Source organism: Armigeres subalbatus, chromosome 3 (assembly GCF_024139115.2).
Source record: "Armigeres subalbatus isolate Guangzhou_Male chromosome 3, GZ_Asu_2, whole genome shotgun sequence".
Taxonomy (NCBI): domain Eukaryota; kingdom Metazoa; phylum Arthropoda; class Insecta; order Diptera; family Culicidae; genus Armigeres; species Armigeres subalbatus.
The window spans coordinates 390940494-390956860 of NC_085141.1; the positions used below are offsets into that span (position 1 = coordinate 390940494).

Genomic DNA, 16367 nt, shown 5'->3' on the forward strand with positions numbered 1-16367 from the left:
GCGTGATCTCTCTTGTTTCGGACAGCAGAACGATCGCGCGGTCGGCCGAAGAATTGTGTTCTGCATTGCGCGGCCGGTAATGAAAATTAATCAGTTCAGTGCGTGATCTCTCTTGTTTCGGACAGCAGAACGATCGCGCGGTCGGCCGAAGTATTGTGTTCTGCATTGCGCGGCCGGTAATGAAAATTAAACAGTTCAGTGCGTGATCTCTCTTGTTTCGGACAGCTGAACGATCGCGCGGTCGGCCGAAATATTAGTGTTATTTCCCATCCCATAGATCGCATCACTTACCAAAGTGAATCCAGATAAATTATCCTTTGTAACTAAAACGAAATCCTATCCCAAGACAATCGTGGAGATGCAGAGGTATACTCGGTCTCTAGTAGCAACGAGAGTCGGACTAACAATCCTTCCATTCCTATATGACCGTAAGGACGTGACCGGCGCCGTTATTGACTTTAAATATTTGAGCTCCCGAAACGTGTACATTGAGAATGGGTGGCTAACCCCAAGCCCCATTCATTGTGTTCTCTGTACAATTTCGCAAGTTCAGTCAATCACGGAGTAGCAACTACGAATTGTGCGGTCATAATGCTCATGCTCATGCTCATGCTCAATCCGTTGAGGTCAGTTGTTCCCAGAAAAAAGTGGCGATTAACAAATTATAGACAAAACTTCAAACTTCATTATTTCACAAAACAATGATATGAATGATATTATTAAGGCTCCTGGGCCACTGGGATACAATCCGGAAGATCTCCGGAATGGCCTAAATTGAGCTAAAATAGCTGGTGCGATGCTTCAAACTTTATGATTTCACAAAGCAAAGATAGGAATGATATTTTCATGGTTCCTCGGCCACTTGTTTTGACTCAACTTAGGGAACGAGTGGCCCAGGAATCCTAAAAAAAAGCATTCATATCATTGTTTTGTGAAATCACTAAGTTTGATGTATCGCACGACTTATTTTGGCTCAACTCAGAAAAAGGTCATTCTGGTCCGGTGGATTGTGGCCGGATGGAACCCGAGTGGCCCAGCAACCCTAAAAATATCATTCATATCATTAATTTGTGAAATTAATTGGTGAAGTTTGAAGTGTCACACGACTTGTTTTGACCTAAATTTGTTAAATGCCACTTTTTCCAACTACAATTGACCCCACTGAATTCTGCAATTATTCTGAAACCGTTCTAAATATTGACCAAAATAATAAATAAATAAATATAAATAAAAAATTGGGATCCATCCGGATCGAATGCAACTTGTTGCGAAAGAATCGGTCAAGAAATGTGGTTTTTACAGCAGCTTAATTTTTTTAAAGCCCTTAATAACAGACGTCTGAGACGGAAGCTAAAAGAAATATGATTAATTTATCGAATAGCCATTATTCATCAGATTTTTTTTTTGTTCGGGATGAACCACTGCGTCCATTTCATTGAACTTTTGTAGTATACCCGTGTCATTTGTTTAGTGCATGTCTTTTTGCTCCATTTCTATTGTGAAGAAATGAAGTAGTCATTTTTTATTCATATATTTCTCAAGCTTAATGTAAGGCCTCTTTAGATTAAGGTACCGCTTTTTATACCCTTCGAAAAATGGCTTATACCAACTCTCAAAGGCGCGCCCCTCAATCAGTTTCGGCTCAACAATAAGTGGGATAATACTGATTTTGACCATGCATCGGTACTGAAGTTCAAACATATTTTTGCTTCTTCTTATGAGTTCCGAATTCGTTTTTGTATAGAGATCTGATTTCATTGCGTTTGGCATTTCCGAATCTCACCTTTACACAGAGCTCTAATCAGTTATAGGGTTCAGCAGATCCACCAAATTCGTATCCGCTTCTTTCCTAATTAATTAGCGCAAAAATCGTCGGCTTCGAAAACCAGCCTAAGGTTGAGTTACGTTTTTACAATTTACTCCATTGACTCCATCCAAAAGGAGCAAAAAATGGGTCATCTAAAAGCAAATTATAGTCGTTCCATACTCTTCCGACCATCACTCATAAGTATGAACAAGAATAGTAAGAACTAGAGCACAGTGTGGTAGATCTTACTCCGTAATGCAACACGAAGAGTGTCTACCCAGCATTACAGGCTCTGTTAACTGCCTGGCTAATTGTTTCACCCCCCAGGCCATTCATCCCCTCAGCACGGGTCGCCTGACACCTTGGGATTCGGGGTTAGGGACGTCATATTGTCAGCTTCAGTGTTGTACCGAGCCTGGCGATATGACCGGATTTACACCATTACGCACTACTTCAGAGTATCCATATCCCAGCGTAACGGGGCATTCTTCACATATATCTATTTAAATATTTTAGATATTTTAATTTCAAAACAATGCACAACATTCGATCATAACTGCTTTTCATGCGAAACTGATCAAAGAACCCACAATACTGTCATTTGGTCGACCAAAATGACCGAGATAGAATGGCTTTGCTCTCTGTCTTATGACGATCACGACCTTTCGCAGAACTGGTTGTATATGTTCTATATCTTGATATTAGGGTGGTCTAACCAGTAGTACCGAAACCGGTAAAACCGGTATTACCGCCCAATTTTGACTACCGAAAATACCGGTTTTAGAGACGGAAAATACCGGTATTTTCGGTATTTCAAATATTGCAGTCATTATAAAAAAATCTCGAATAGTTTTCACCTACATATGTATATCAGCTAAAGATTCACCGTGCAAAAAACACTAACAACAATTGAATGCGCGCATGAATGAACATTTGCACAAGTAAGCATCATTGACGTCCACGCTACCGCAAAAATCGATCGAAATCATACGCGTTGTTCAGTCATATATCAAATTGCCAATGGCTTTTTCCTTCAATAGACCAACGCAAAATGAACTCCCCTAAAAAAAATATGACTTTTGAGCCGGAACGGATCTACGAGCCGCAGGGGGCTGTTCAAGCTTTGATCGATTTGAAGCTTTTTTTTATTTCTTTATTATCGAGACTTTCAGATTTGAAGCTTCAATCCAAACTTATTTTCAGTGGAGATGATTTTTTTTGGTGAAATAATTCAAGCCCTCGAACCTGTTCAAGCTGCTGTGGAACTACTCTGACGTGAGTTCTGTACTCTATATGAAGCCGAGGTGGCAATTATCAAATCAAGCCACAGAAATTGCCGCCGTTGCGATGCTCTCAAAGAACGAATCGATCAGAATACGCTGATTTCTATTCTCTTGTAAATTATCGTGCCATAAAGTAATTGATCAGACATGGTTTTGACATTTTTTCAAGACATCCAGAGATACTTTGATTAAGCAAATTTACGAGATCTTGCAGCGTCCAATCATTCGTGAAGCTATCGTTGAAGCAGAGACAACGACCACGTAGACAGACTATAGCAGAGCAAAACACTTGCGCCAGGATCCTTGCAACCCGTAAAGAATACTTCTACTATACCAAAGGGATTAAGAGCAAGTACTTGAGACTGATTTTCGACGCTCTTGGAACAATTCTTCCAACTTCGATTGAACTAGAGAAGGTGTTCTCAGTAGCTGGTAACATTGCCAACAAAATCCGATGCTGATTGGGAGATGAATTGCTCAGTATGTTATGTCTACTTAAGATTTCACTTTGCCCAGCTCAACAAGCAATGGTTTTTACACTCGAAGTTCATCAATAAATATTGTTTTTCGCACAAAAGACCAAATCAAAAGCTTTTTTTAACTCTGAAATGTTCACAAATACCGGTATTTTACCGGTATTACCGGTATTTTACCGGTATTACCGGTATGAATACCGGTATTTGTCAAAAATGGCCAATACCGACCACCCTACTTGATATCTCTCCCTATGTCAATGGTTTCTACAGTTCCTTCAATCTACATACATTCGGGCTTTATACTTCTCGATAACCTCCCTATCTCGGTATCTACCTACTTATCTCGATGTGTTCTGATCGTATTTTGTTCAGGATTCACTCTCATTATGTCGATATGTTCAAATTTAGAGGCTACTAGATCTTCTTTGATCAATAACAAACGTATCAACAACAGAAAATGACATTTGCTTTATTGTCGTTTTTTTTATAACAACGAGCTTTTTTGGATCTAGTGCCCACTTCAATTGTCCCTCCATCCAATCTGATGCAAAGTTTAAAGATAGCAAAACACAACCTGACCTATTGTAAAATAACCCTATGACCTATTGTAAAATAAATAGGTCATTTGCAATGTAAATGGAAAGATATCGCATGGTTTTAATCATTCCCGGGCAGAAGCCATAAACAGGATATCAAAACATGATATAGATTTGATTGATATAAGAGATAAAAGAACAGGCAACAATATCAAAAGTTTGCACCGAAATATCATTTAAATATCAAGATATGCTATGAATAAGTTTTGAAAGGATGCTTTCGACTGTTGTGCTCAATTTTGTTTGACTATTATCGGCTCTTTCAGTCTTATAAAGTAGCTAAAACGTTATTGCATCTATTTTCGACGTTTCGGTGTATATTTCACCTTCTTCAGGGATTTCTATGATTTTGATGAAAATTAAAATTAGTTGTTAACAAATATTCTTGATAATTTTAGGCTTATTGTTGTGTTTAACTTACAGAGGCTACGTTTTGTTGTGTATGTGTGTGTCCTGTCTGACATAACGTTGTCAATTAACAATGGCGTCTCACTACGGCTAATTATGAATTTGGAAATACATTAATTACAACATTATTAATTTTCAAACTACACTCACTTCATACGTCTCATTATTTTTGCACTGCACTGTGGTTTTCGAAATATTTCTTGTGGTATTTGAGCTTTATCCCACCTACACTCGCGATAAAAAGCTTCTCTGGATTTATCGCCCGCGCACTAGTGATGGCGTATATATCTGTTTTACGGTATTTGTGAAGTTATTCTTCTTCTATTGTAGGTGGTTGTGTACAATTTTGAGACAGTGTTTGTGATGTATCTTGCCTATTTTGTTTTTCTTTATTCGTTCTGTTTTTAATTTCATGGAGAATTCCTGCATAGATAGCACTTAATCCTTCTGTATCTGTTCTTCTGTTTCTGCTGTGATCGTTATTTACAATGTGACACATCTCTAATAGCGGTAGTTTATATTGCTTGTTGTGCTGGTCTATGAGTTTTATTTTTGTTAGGTCAAAACGGTGGTTGTTTACTATACTATGTTCAAGTAGTGCTGTTTTTTGGCTCAGAAGTGTTATTTGTGGATCTGTAATGTTTATGTTTGTTGCAGTGAGACGATCTAGTATATTGTAGTGTGTTTTGTGTCCGCTTATCCTTGTGCTTAACTTATTTGTCGTCATACCTATGTAGCAGACTGGGCAGTTTTTGCATGAAATGTTGTAAATGACGTTTGTTTGTTGACCGGGAGGTGTCGGATCTTTGATGTTGCTGAATATTTGTCTTACTGTTTTCATGTTGTAGTTTGCGAGTTTGATGTTCGTGTAGTACTTTTTCAGAAGCTTGTCGATTCTGCTCGATAGGCCCGGTATGTATGCCAGCGATCGGTAGGTATATTTCAATCGTTCCTCTTCTGTGACATTAGACTGTGTTTGATGACGTCGTTCATTCATTCGGTGTCGGAGGTTTGACGGATAGTGATTCAGCTTCAGATGATCGTCGATTATTTTGTGTTTCTCCGTATCTGATAAGCTTGTTGAAAGCTTGTTTACTCGACAGATGAAATTTTTGGCAACATTAGCTTCATACTCATAGGGTGGAATGAGTAGAAATCAAGGAATCTGCCGCTCGCAATTGGTTTTGAATACCATTCAGTTGTTACCCTTTGGTTTTGTTGTCTGATGAGTAGCATGTCCAAGTAGGGTAGTCTGTTATTCATTTCCAGCTCATGCGTGAACTGGATATGAATGTCATAGCTGTTGAATGCGTCGAGTAATTGTTTTAGTTTTTCTAGGGGAATTGCTGTGACGAGATCATCTACGTATTTACGGATGAACGGTAAACGGAAACCCATATTTTCCAAGACGGTGTTTAATAGCTCCAAGATCCGCTGCTATTGGAGAGAGCGGATTGCCCATTGCTGTGCCGAATTTTTGTTTATAATACTGGCCCTCATAGACGAAGTAACTCGAATCTATGGCGAATTCAATAATTTCAACAAATAGACTTTGGTTGATGTTTGTGTGTTGCTTAATATCGTTCCACTTTTGTCGAACGTTTTCGATGACCAGGTGTTTTGGGATCGACGTGAAAAGCGCTGTGACGTCGAGCGACACCAACATGTGATTGGGCGGCAGTTGGGTCCCACAGTGCAGTGCAAAAATAATGAGACGTATGAAGTGAGTGTAGTTTGAAAATTAATAATGTTGTAATTAATGTATTTCCAAATTCATAATTAGCCGTAGTGAGACGCCATTGTTAATTGGCAACGTTATGTCAGACAGGACACACACATACACAACAAAACGTAGCCTCTGTAAGTTAAACACAACAATAAGCCTAAAATTATCAAGAATATTTGTTAACAACTAATTTTAATTTTCATCAAAATCATAGAAATCCCTGAAGAAGGTGAAATATACACCGAAACGTCGGAAAACATATGCAATAACGTTTTAGCTGCTTTATAAGACTGAAAGAGCCGATAATAGTCAAACAAAAGCTATGAATAAGAACAAACTAATGGCACATTATATTGATCACTTCTTACAAATAGCATAAATTGATCTCCTCATGATATTTTAGTGCAAAATTTTGATATTGTCGTCTGATATTTTATCTCTTATATCAACCATATCAATATCTCATTTTACTATCTTATCAACAGTTGATATTATTGAGCTATTTTCGTCTACTCGGGTTGTTTTTTTTTGTTCCTTGCGGGAGATAATTTCAGAGTGTAAAATACACATTTGGTAATAACCTGTCCAATATTTTTAAACTATGAAACCAACGATATAAAACTGCATCTGACTCAGATTCAAATGATATATGAGTGTCGAAGTTACTTTTTATTAGAGAACGATCAAACAGATAAAATGTCTCCATCGAAAATGTTGCTCAAATATGTCCCACTTGCCCCATGTATATTAAAATGTATAAAAAGTAAAATCAGCAGATTTTGTTTTTTTCGAAAATTTAAAATTGTTTTCGATATCACACAATTATTTAATTGCTCAAAATATTCGCTCCACACATCAATGATAAATTTAAAAAACGATTATTTTTTTGGAAATCTATTAAATTAAAAAGAAAATAATAGCTTTTCTAAGAAGTTTAAAATCATGATCAAACAATAGCATTAGTATGGTGCCTCAAATGGTTTTGATTCAAAAAAAAATGTGTCGGATGAATTCTTGTTGATGAATCTTCCTAGAACATTGTTACAATTAAAAACGATTCATTGGCAGCTATGAAACCCACTTTTCACTTGTCCCGGGATACCTTCTACATTCAACCAGTGGATGTTAGATTTTTTTTCAAAACCTTATGAGACACTACTTAAACCTTTATAAGAACTTGGAGTAAATGAAATTTGGTAGGTTCTTATAAAAATATTGTACTTGTCGTAACAGCTCCACATCTCGATATTCTATATCTCGATAACTCTCCCTATGTCGATGGTTTTCCCGGTGCCTTCTATATAGATACATATGGGCTTTCTACATCTTAATTACCTCGCTATCTCAATGTGTTCTGGTCATAGGTATTTTGTTCAGAATTCTCTCTCCTTATGTCGACATGTTCAAATTTAGTCTTGAGGGTCGTGGGCTCGAGTCCCATCGAAGGGAAAGTGATTTCCTCCAATACATTTTCCAAATCAAAGTCTTTCGCACAATGTACATATGTACATCTGAGTTTTCAGAACATTGTAAATTAATGTTCAAATCGAGTGGTTTAATAACCAGAACATAGGCAATTAACTTAAATTCAACCAAATTTATAGGTTACTAGACCATCTTTGGACAACAATAAACATATCAAAAACAAGAGATGACATTTGTGTTGTTGTCGTTTTTCGTTTTATGTTCCATTCCTCGATCTTCAATATCGAGATGTGGAGAAGCGACTGTAGGGTAAAAGACCCAACATTGGAGGAACTAAGCACGTTCCACCATTATTTGTTGCTTCACATCAAGTAGAAGAACGGTTCGGCACTTCATCTCATAGCTCCCATTTCAATCTCATCAAAAACAAAGCAATGAAAAAAAAATTTGATATGTTATTTATTTTTGTGTTTTTTTTTCAGCAGTGAGCTCGCATGTTAGTGACAAGTTTGGTGCTATATTTCTCTGTTTTGCGGTGACATGAATATATGTTAAATGAGATGAAAAACGGAACAGTTCCTCTATATACTTACCTATATTTCACTTACCTCAAGAGTGCATAAGAAAGATCATTGAATATATTTTAATCGAAGAGTGTTGTAATTGCAGCAACATCCATTATTGCTACCTAAACAAGTACCTCCAATTATTGGTGCAGTGTTCCAATAGTTGTTATTTTTTAATTCGTGTTTTTATAATTCCGAATCCCGTTGTTTTCATATAGGACGCGCAATGGGAACACTACCACAACTATTGGTACAAAGCCGAGAAAAAGTTAAAGTATTTTAGTGATACTTTACCGATTTTGAGGGAAATCCAGTCTTGTTTTCTTTTATTTCGTCTACTGACATGTCAACAACAAATTGAAGGATTGCATGGGTTGCTGCGTTTAATATGTAGAACTAGTTTATTTGTGGACGCAGTAGCGCCCGTGGCAAGGAACACCCACGTCTATTGGTTCTTTTACCTTAGTATAAGGTTACTCAGTACGAAGTATCAAAATGTATCGAAGAATCTGATACCGTTAATCGAAGAAAAAGCTGGCTTAGAAGAAAAAAAACCTGATACCGTTAAATGATTAAAGTGTTGTCAAAGGTACCAGAAATACCAATTATCCTCACTGATCAATTTATTTCCTGATTGCGGCACATGTGCAAAGTTTCATTCAAATTGGAACAACTCTAAATTCTGTGTCAATAAATAAAACGTATGAGCAAGAGCGTGACTTCTATAGGGCTTCAATTTAGAAAGTGGCACCCTGGAAAAGTTTTCCTACTAGTATGATGCTTTCCATGAACACATAAATGCAGACCAATTTTCAACTGTGTGCCATGCAGAAGGTCGTCGAACGCAATTTTCCGAGTGACGATTACCGCCCATCCCCTCCCCTCTCTCTGTCTCCTGAGGATAGTGAACCAGACTGGCGACAACGAAAGCAACGGCGACGATGATGATCAATTCTTACTGCCTACCTACACGCACGCGGTTCACTACCATGCGGGATAGTGTAACGTCATGCTAAATTGCCAACCTCGAGGACGACGCGACGACCAGCTACAAGACGAAAGCGGTCACGGTTCGGATGGCGACGGCGTCGCGTCAGAATTACAGTAATTTGCGTTCGAAGAAAATTGTGCACCCTTTCATGGGCGTTGGAAGTTCATTGAAGCAATTCATCGGCTAGGTTCCTAGCTACTATTATAGTACCTAATCGTTAGAAAAGAGGTGAAGTAATAGAAAAGTAGGAAGGGAATCGTTGATGATTTATTAAGTTGCATACATTAATGGGTTTATTCTCTTTAACAAGTTTATTATTGTATAGATAATACTTTTCGAAAGTTTAACCCCTCTCAATGTTTGGCCTATATAAATGAGAATAAAATAATTGGAATGGTTCATAAAATGTTAGAAGAATATTCGTTTTAACAACTCTTTTGACCCTACAGCATGTATTTCGCTTAACGATGTTGTTTAAACAAACTACTTCTACTGGCATGAGATATTATAGACAGATTAAACAAATAAGAAAACGGATAAAACTCTGAGCTTCTGACTAAAAGGTAAACCTAATTTTCTTATTGAATTCGTTCCATCCAGACAAAATGCCGCACGAATCAAATCACAAAGAAAGCAATTTTCCACTTCATCAATGTAAGCGTTTCCCTCCAATTGCACCCTGTCATTGTCATCACAAACGGTGGATCACGCTTCCAGTGTTGACAATTTTCCCAAATGAATCATTTGGCAAACGTAGGTACCCAGCCCCAATAGGAGCAGAATGCATCGCAGACGCGGTTCGAGAGCTATCGAAATATGTATGAAGGTACGATGGTTTCTGTTCGAGATCGAAACGGAAAAAAATCGAATCCAATCCTGGCACGATGCAAACCGAATAGGAACACAATCCAAAGCATCGCATCGGTTTGCGTGATTTCCGACTGATGAGCTTAATTTGATTGCTCGCAATACTAATCGAAATGAAATTAGTTTCGATTCTTGGCAGGGTGCTGGGCTCCATTGGTGGTGGCGGTGGTGAACAAAGCACTGGCACCGGGATATGAGACCGACTGACGTGCCGAAGGGCTTGTGTAGTTGAAGTCATGCCTTCAGTCGATGATATTGCGCAACCTGTACCCATTATCATTGGAAATTGTCTATGTCACTTGCAGATTGGCATTGTGATGGGAGCAGATATTTGTGATTAGAGCTGTAGGGTTCGCATTTTAATTAGCGTAAGATTAAAATATCTAAAACGTGTAGGTGCAATCAGTCGGTTCTTCGCTTGCTTATTCTAGTCATGAATGTTTCACTTAAGAAATAATATTAAACTGGATAATGAATATGCTGTTTTGGATAAAAAAAAATTACATATATAACGTTTATCAAGAAATACGTTGATTAAAAAAAAAAAACTTTTTAAAAGAATTTCCCCCTAATTTATTGACATATATCTTACTCGCACTTTTCTTCTCGTATCGAAAAACTCAATATTCATGGAGATTGAACACCCATGTCACCGTCTTCTATTCAATTGGATTCCATTAGTTTTAAAGCATACCTATCACAACTTTTCAAGCACTGCCAACATATTTCAACCTATTTTTTCGTGGAGTTACTTTATTACTTCCTTAAAATAGGAGACCATAATTAACAACGATCACGTAAATAGCAATAGTAGGTACCTGTAATTTTTCTGCCTTTCAATTCGACGAAACTCAGCAGCAATCATATTTATGTTTCCATTCAACATCGTTATCAATCATTCTATTTCCCCATCCGCAGGGATTCAGTTTCCCGCAGGAGGCCGGCTATCCACTGGACTCGCACCAGGCCACCTTCTACATGCTGGAAACGCATTACAACAATCCGGACTATTCGTACGATTTCTCTTCGTTCTATCGGAAAAATCTGAACAAACAGCAACGAAACATGAACATCCACCCCAGTGACGATGACGGCGATGACGAGAATGGTCCGGCCGGCAGCAACCACCACGATGAAGAAATGGAAAACTTGCCGGGCGACTACAGAGATGATGGCGAACCGGAGGCCGAACAGCAGGTAGTTGATAATTCCGGCCTCAAGCTATACTACACGCGTACGTTGCGGAATTTCGATGCCGGCGTTCTGTCGGTGGGGATGGATCCGAACTGGCGCCACATCATACCGCCCGGCCAGGAAAAAGTGGTTTCCGAGGGGCATTGCATAGGTGCCTGCACTCAGCACAGCTTCCCTTCGGAGGGGATTAATATTTTCGCCGTGATGACGCGCACTCATCTCATCGGACGGCAGGTGAAGCTAAGGCAGGTGAGATCATCGTCACGTGTGTCGGATTTTTCGCAAACGACCGAAGGAATTTAATTTCCACTCTATCCCATCGTTGTCTCGCTTTTTACTCATTTTTTTACAGATTCGTGGAAACGAGGAACTCCAACCAATTGTGCATGACACCAACGTCGATCCGAGCTATCAAGACTACCGGCGTTTGCCGGCGCCAGTGAGGGCACTTCCCGGTGACAGTCTGATTGCCGAATGTATCTATGACAGTTCTTCGCGGAAATCCATCACCTTGGGTAAGAGCCCCGTGGCAGCGTAAAAAGTGACGACTTCCATACTGAATGTTAAACCATAAAGCTCATCTCCGGTTTTGGTTCATTGATTTTTCGTTCTTTATTCATGATTCATATTTCTGTCTTCCGCACAGGTGGCATGACGACCCGGGAGGAAATCTGTCTGATTCTTACGCTTTATTACCCGAGACAGAAGGCTCTGACGTCCTGTCACTCACTGCCAAGCTTGCCGACGGTGCTGCACTCGCTGGGAATTCAGAAACTGGCACCGTAAGTTGAAGATTTTTATTTAAAAAAAAAACAAGAAAACATAAAATTAGGCTGACATTAGACACGGTTGGCACAAATGGTTTCTCATTTCAATAATGAAAGTGCTACAAAATGTCTCACAAGAGGAAAATTATATGGAAATAAATTTTTCACCCCAAAAAAAAATTTAAGGATGTGCCAACACCTAATCACTAATACATTCTGTCGATTAATACAAATAAATTTTCCATCCTCTATTGTGCGTAGTTGTTCTTTTTATTTGTTGCCTGTTGGTATTGCAGATACCAGGTGATAAGATTCCAACACGCAAGTAAAACTCGCGTGGAATTCTGTCATTAAAATTTAATGAGAATTTTTCTACTCATGCCGTCACTTACATATTTTTTTCCTCTCACTTGAATGTTGATGATGATTATGACAATAATGGCAGTCAGTAGGTAGGACGGAATAATAGTGCGGGAAAAAGTAGAAAAAGTGCCAAAGCGATAGAACGATGTGATTTTCTACCTATGGCAGGCCTGCTCAAAGTACGGCTCACGGTCCGCAGCTCGTTATGCTATCTCCAATGAATTCTATTTCTATTTGAATGGATGAATGAGAAACTGCTACAACATAAAAAATATGTTACATGTATTTTCTATTTAATAAGACTCATGGTAACTTGGTAGCATGGTAACAATGGTAACTTGGAATAGTGTGGAAGAGTGACGACTTCTTCTTTAAATGCACGCGTATTCCTGAAATACTGGGAATGAGTTCAAGACACCTTATTTAAAAAAAAACACTTTTTCGTGGAATGAGTTTATAGAATACATGATTTATCCTTTCATAGCACGCGTTTCCCCACATAGTGTGTAACTAGTTTAATCTTGAAAACTCATGCACGCCTGAACTCTTTCGGCAATAAAAGTGAAGCACGCTTGTACCATGGAGTCAGGGATAGTTCTCGCGTGATTTTTGAAAACGTCGTAACTCCAAAAAAGAGGCTCTCTTTGCTTACATTCTCTTTTGATTATTACATAGCCATACTAACATTTACATTGGAATTTCCAGCACCGATCTTAAGAAAATAGCTTTATCTAGTGTGCTGAGGTGAAAATATTGCAACAAATTTTAAACTACCCTAGATTTTAGCAAAAGAGAGCGTAATGAAAGAGAGTCTCTCATTTGGACTTACGACGTTTTCAAAAATCACGCAAAAGTTAGTCATTAGGAATAATAGCTTTCGGGGGAGTTGCGCTCTGTGAAATGGCATTTGGGTGGCTTAAATCGGGGTAATGTCACAGCGTGGAGACAACGTCTGAAGTCGCACGAATTGAATTTTAAGCTGCCGTGAAAGTTCAGAGGTTGTTTAACATTTTGCGGTGTGTATAGCTTTAATATCACTAATACCTTTTCAAAGAAGGGGCTCAGGAGATTGCATACTTCAAAAAATGAATCATCTCCTCTTTCGACCTATTCCGGAAAAACGTGTGCTGTAAAAGAAGGAGTCTTGTACTCAGGCGACGTACTCTGTTTGAACACATACTTCAGAAGAAGGAATCATTCACACTTTCGTCATTCTCTTGACAAATGCTTACCTCAAAAGAAGAATTACACCTTTCACTATTGTTTAGGCTTTTCGGAGCAATCACATGGTTCTCCTCAGCCCTTTAAAAAAATCCGATTTCCAATCCGAAAATTGCCTAGACCGGCACCGGGAATCGAACCCAGCCACCCTCAGCATGGTCTTGCTTTGTAGCCGCGCGTCTAAGGAGGGCCCCTTATGGGTATAGGTAAATGTGCTTTTTCCACCAGTAGCCGTGTGCGCTGCGACATTTTGATTGCTAAGAGAGTAAAAAATGCGGATACAAAATGTACTTTCGAAACAAAAAGAAACCGAAGACATCGCGAAAAACGCTTTCGGTCACACAGAAATGTAAACTCATTTGTCGGCTCTGGTGTACTATACTAGATCAGCGATTCTCAACCAGGGGTACATGTACCCCTGGGGGTACCTTTGCTGGCCAAAGGCGGTACCTCGGACAAAAATGTGTTAGTAAACGAATTAGTAAACGTAAACCTATTAGGGGGATCCCTCAGCGCCGGACATCTCCCAATACCAATACCTAATCATCAATGATCATATTTCGTGTAAAAGGTATACAAGTAAACATAATCCGGATAACTAGAGAGTTTTTCGTTAAATGGATTATGTGTCCGGCACTGGGGGATTTTCTCCTATTCCTGCCACTACAACCATAATTTAAGAGGTCTATTTTCGATGTTAATTGTTGGTTTTTAATTTGACAGGCACGACGACTTTTTTTCAAAAGCTTGATAGCTTCCCGACTAGAAGAGCATAACAAAAATTTGATACAATTTTAATATATTGTGATATTTATAACTTATTTTGATACAATTTAGTTCTCAGTAGCCATTATCTTTCAAATGTTGTAACAGGATTATATCATAATATGATTTGAAAAATGTTTAACACCGAATTGCCCAACAGTAGGCAATTAAAATAGATGTAGCAAAGTCTTCCAGCCATCACAATTGTTAACGCTGATATAATTTGAGAAGGTTGCCTTATTTGTAATGTTGGTAATTTCATGTTCTCGAAAAATATTCTTGTTCAGACAAAAACAAAAAATTATGATTGTTGATCGCAATCTGTAGCCCTATCACGACCTGTAAAAATTCCAACTGCACAGAAACAATATATTTTGTATCTGATTCTGTTATAAATTTCTAACAAAATATGTTATTTTTATGATAAAATTGTAACAAAATTTGATAGTTTTTTGTTTCCAGTCGTACAGTTTTTGATAGAAATTTAGATATTTTAACAACATCCTGCACCATGTTTCTAACACATTTTGTTATAAAATTTAGTATAACATGATCACATTTGATGGTATAATTTTGATATGACCTTCTAGTCGGGTTCGTTACAAGCAGTGTTGGTAAAATCATTCACAAATCTCTTTTAAGTTTTCTTTCAAGAAGGTCGGAAGCCTCCTTTCGAAAGGCTCGGCCCTCCTTTCAAAAAACTTGGATGCCTTCATTAAAGAGGCTCGGAAGCCTCTTTCAAGTGGCCTGGGGTCCTCCTTTTAAGTGGCTTGGAAGTCTCCTACCAAGAGGATCGTAAGCCTTCTTTCAAGAGGCTCGGAAGCCTTCTTGCAAGAGGCTCGGAAGCTTCCTTACAAGAGGTTTGGAAGTCTGCTTCCAAGATGCTTGGAAGACTCCTTCCAAGAGGCTGGGAAGCTTTCTTTAAAAGAAGCTCAGAAGCCTCATTTCAAGAGACTTGGAAACCTCTTTTCAGGAAGCTTTGACTCCTCCTTTGAAAAGGCTTGGAAGACTCTTCAAAAGGCTTGGAATCCTCATTTCAAGAGATTCAGAAGTCTCTTTTCAAGAAGTTTGGAAGCCTCCTTCTAACAGGCTTGGAAGCCTCCTTCTAAGATGGTTGGAGGCCTCCTTCTAAGAGGCTTGGAAGCCTCTTCCAAGTGGCTTGGAAGCATTCTTCCAAGAGTCTCGGTAGCCTCCTTCCAAAAGTCTTGGAAGCCTCGTTCCAAGAGCCTTGGAAGCCTCGTTCCAAGAGCCTTGGAAGCCTCGTTCCAAGAGCCTTGGAAGCCTCGTTCCAAGAGGCTTGGAAGCCTCCTTCCAAGAGGCTTGGAAGCCTCCTTCCAAGAGGCTTGGAAGCCTCCTTCCAAGAGGCTTGGAAGCCTCCTTCCAAGAGGCTTGGAAGCCTCCTTCCAAGAGGCTTGGAAGCCTCCTTCCAAGAGGCTTGGAAGCCTCCTTCCAAGAGGCTTGGAAGCCTCCTTCCAAGAGGCTTGGAAGCCTCCTTCCAAGAGGCTTGGAAGCCTCCTTCCAAGAGGCTTGGAAGCCTCCTTCCAAGAGGCTTGGAAGCCTCCTTCCAAGAGGCTTGGAAGCCTCCTTCCAAGAGGCTTGGAAGCCTCTTTCCAAGAGGCTTGGAAGCCTCCTTCCAAGAGGCTTGGAAGCCTCCTCCCAAGAGGCTTGGAAGCCTCCTTCCAAGAGGCTTGGAAGCCTCCTTCCAAGAGGCTTGGAAGCCTCCTTCCAAGAGGCTTGGAAGCCTCCTTCCAAGAGGCTTGGAAGTCTCCTTCCAAGAGGCTTGGAAGTCTCCTTCCAAGAGGCTTGGAAGCCTCCTTCCAAGAGGCTTGGAAGTCTCCTTCCAAGAGGCTTGGAAGCCTCCTTCCAAGAGGCTTGGAAGCCTCCTTCCAAGAGGCTTGGAAGCCTCCTTCCA

At 39.3% G+C, this 16367-nt stretch overlaps 1 protein-coding gene across 1 annotated transcript in view; it reads left to right on the forward strand.

Moving 5' to 3' along the window:
* Nucleotides 1-16367, forward strand: part of LOC134226775 (MOXD1 homolog 2-like) — a 387300-nt gene that overhangs the window by 277044 nt on the left and 93889 nt on the right. Inside the window, exons 6-8 of the mRNA XM_062707752.1 lie at nt 11064-11588; nt 11692-11854; nt 11986-12121. Of these exons, the coding sequence (XP_062563736.1) occupies nt 11064-11588; nt 11692-11854; nt 11986-12121 (824 nt within the window). The remainder of the gene's footprint in view (nt 1-11063; nt 11589-11691; nt 11855-11985; nt 12122-16367) is intronic.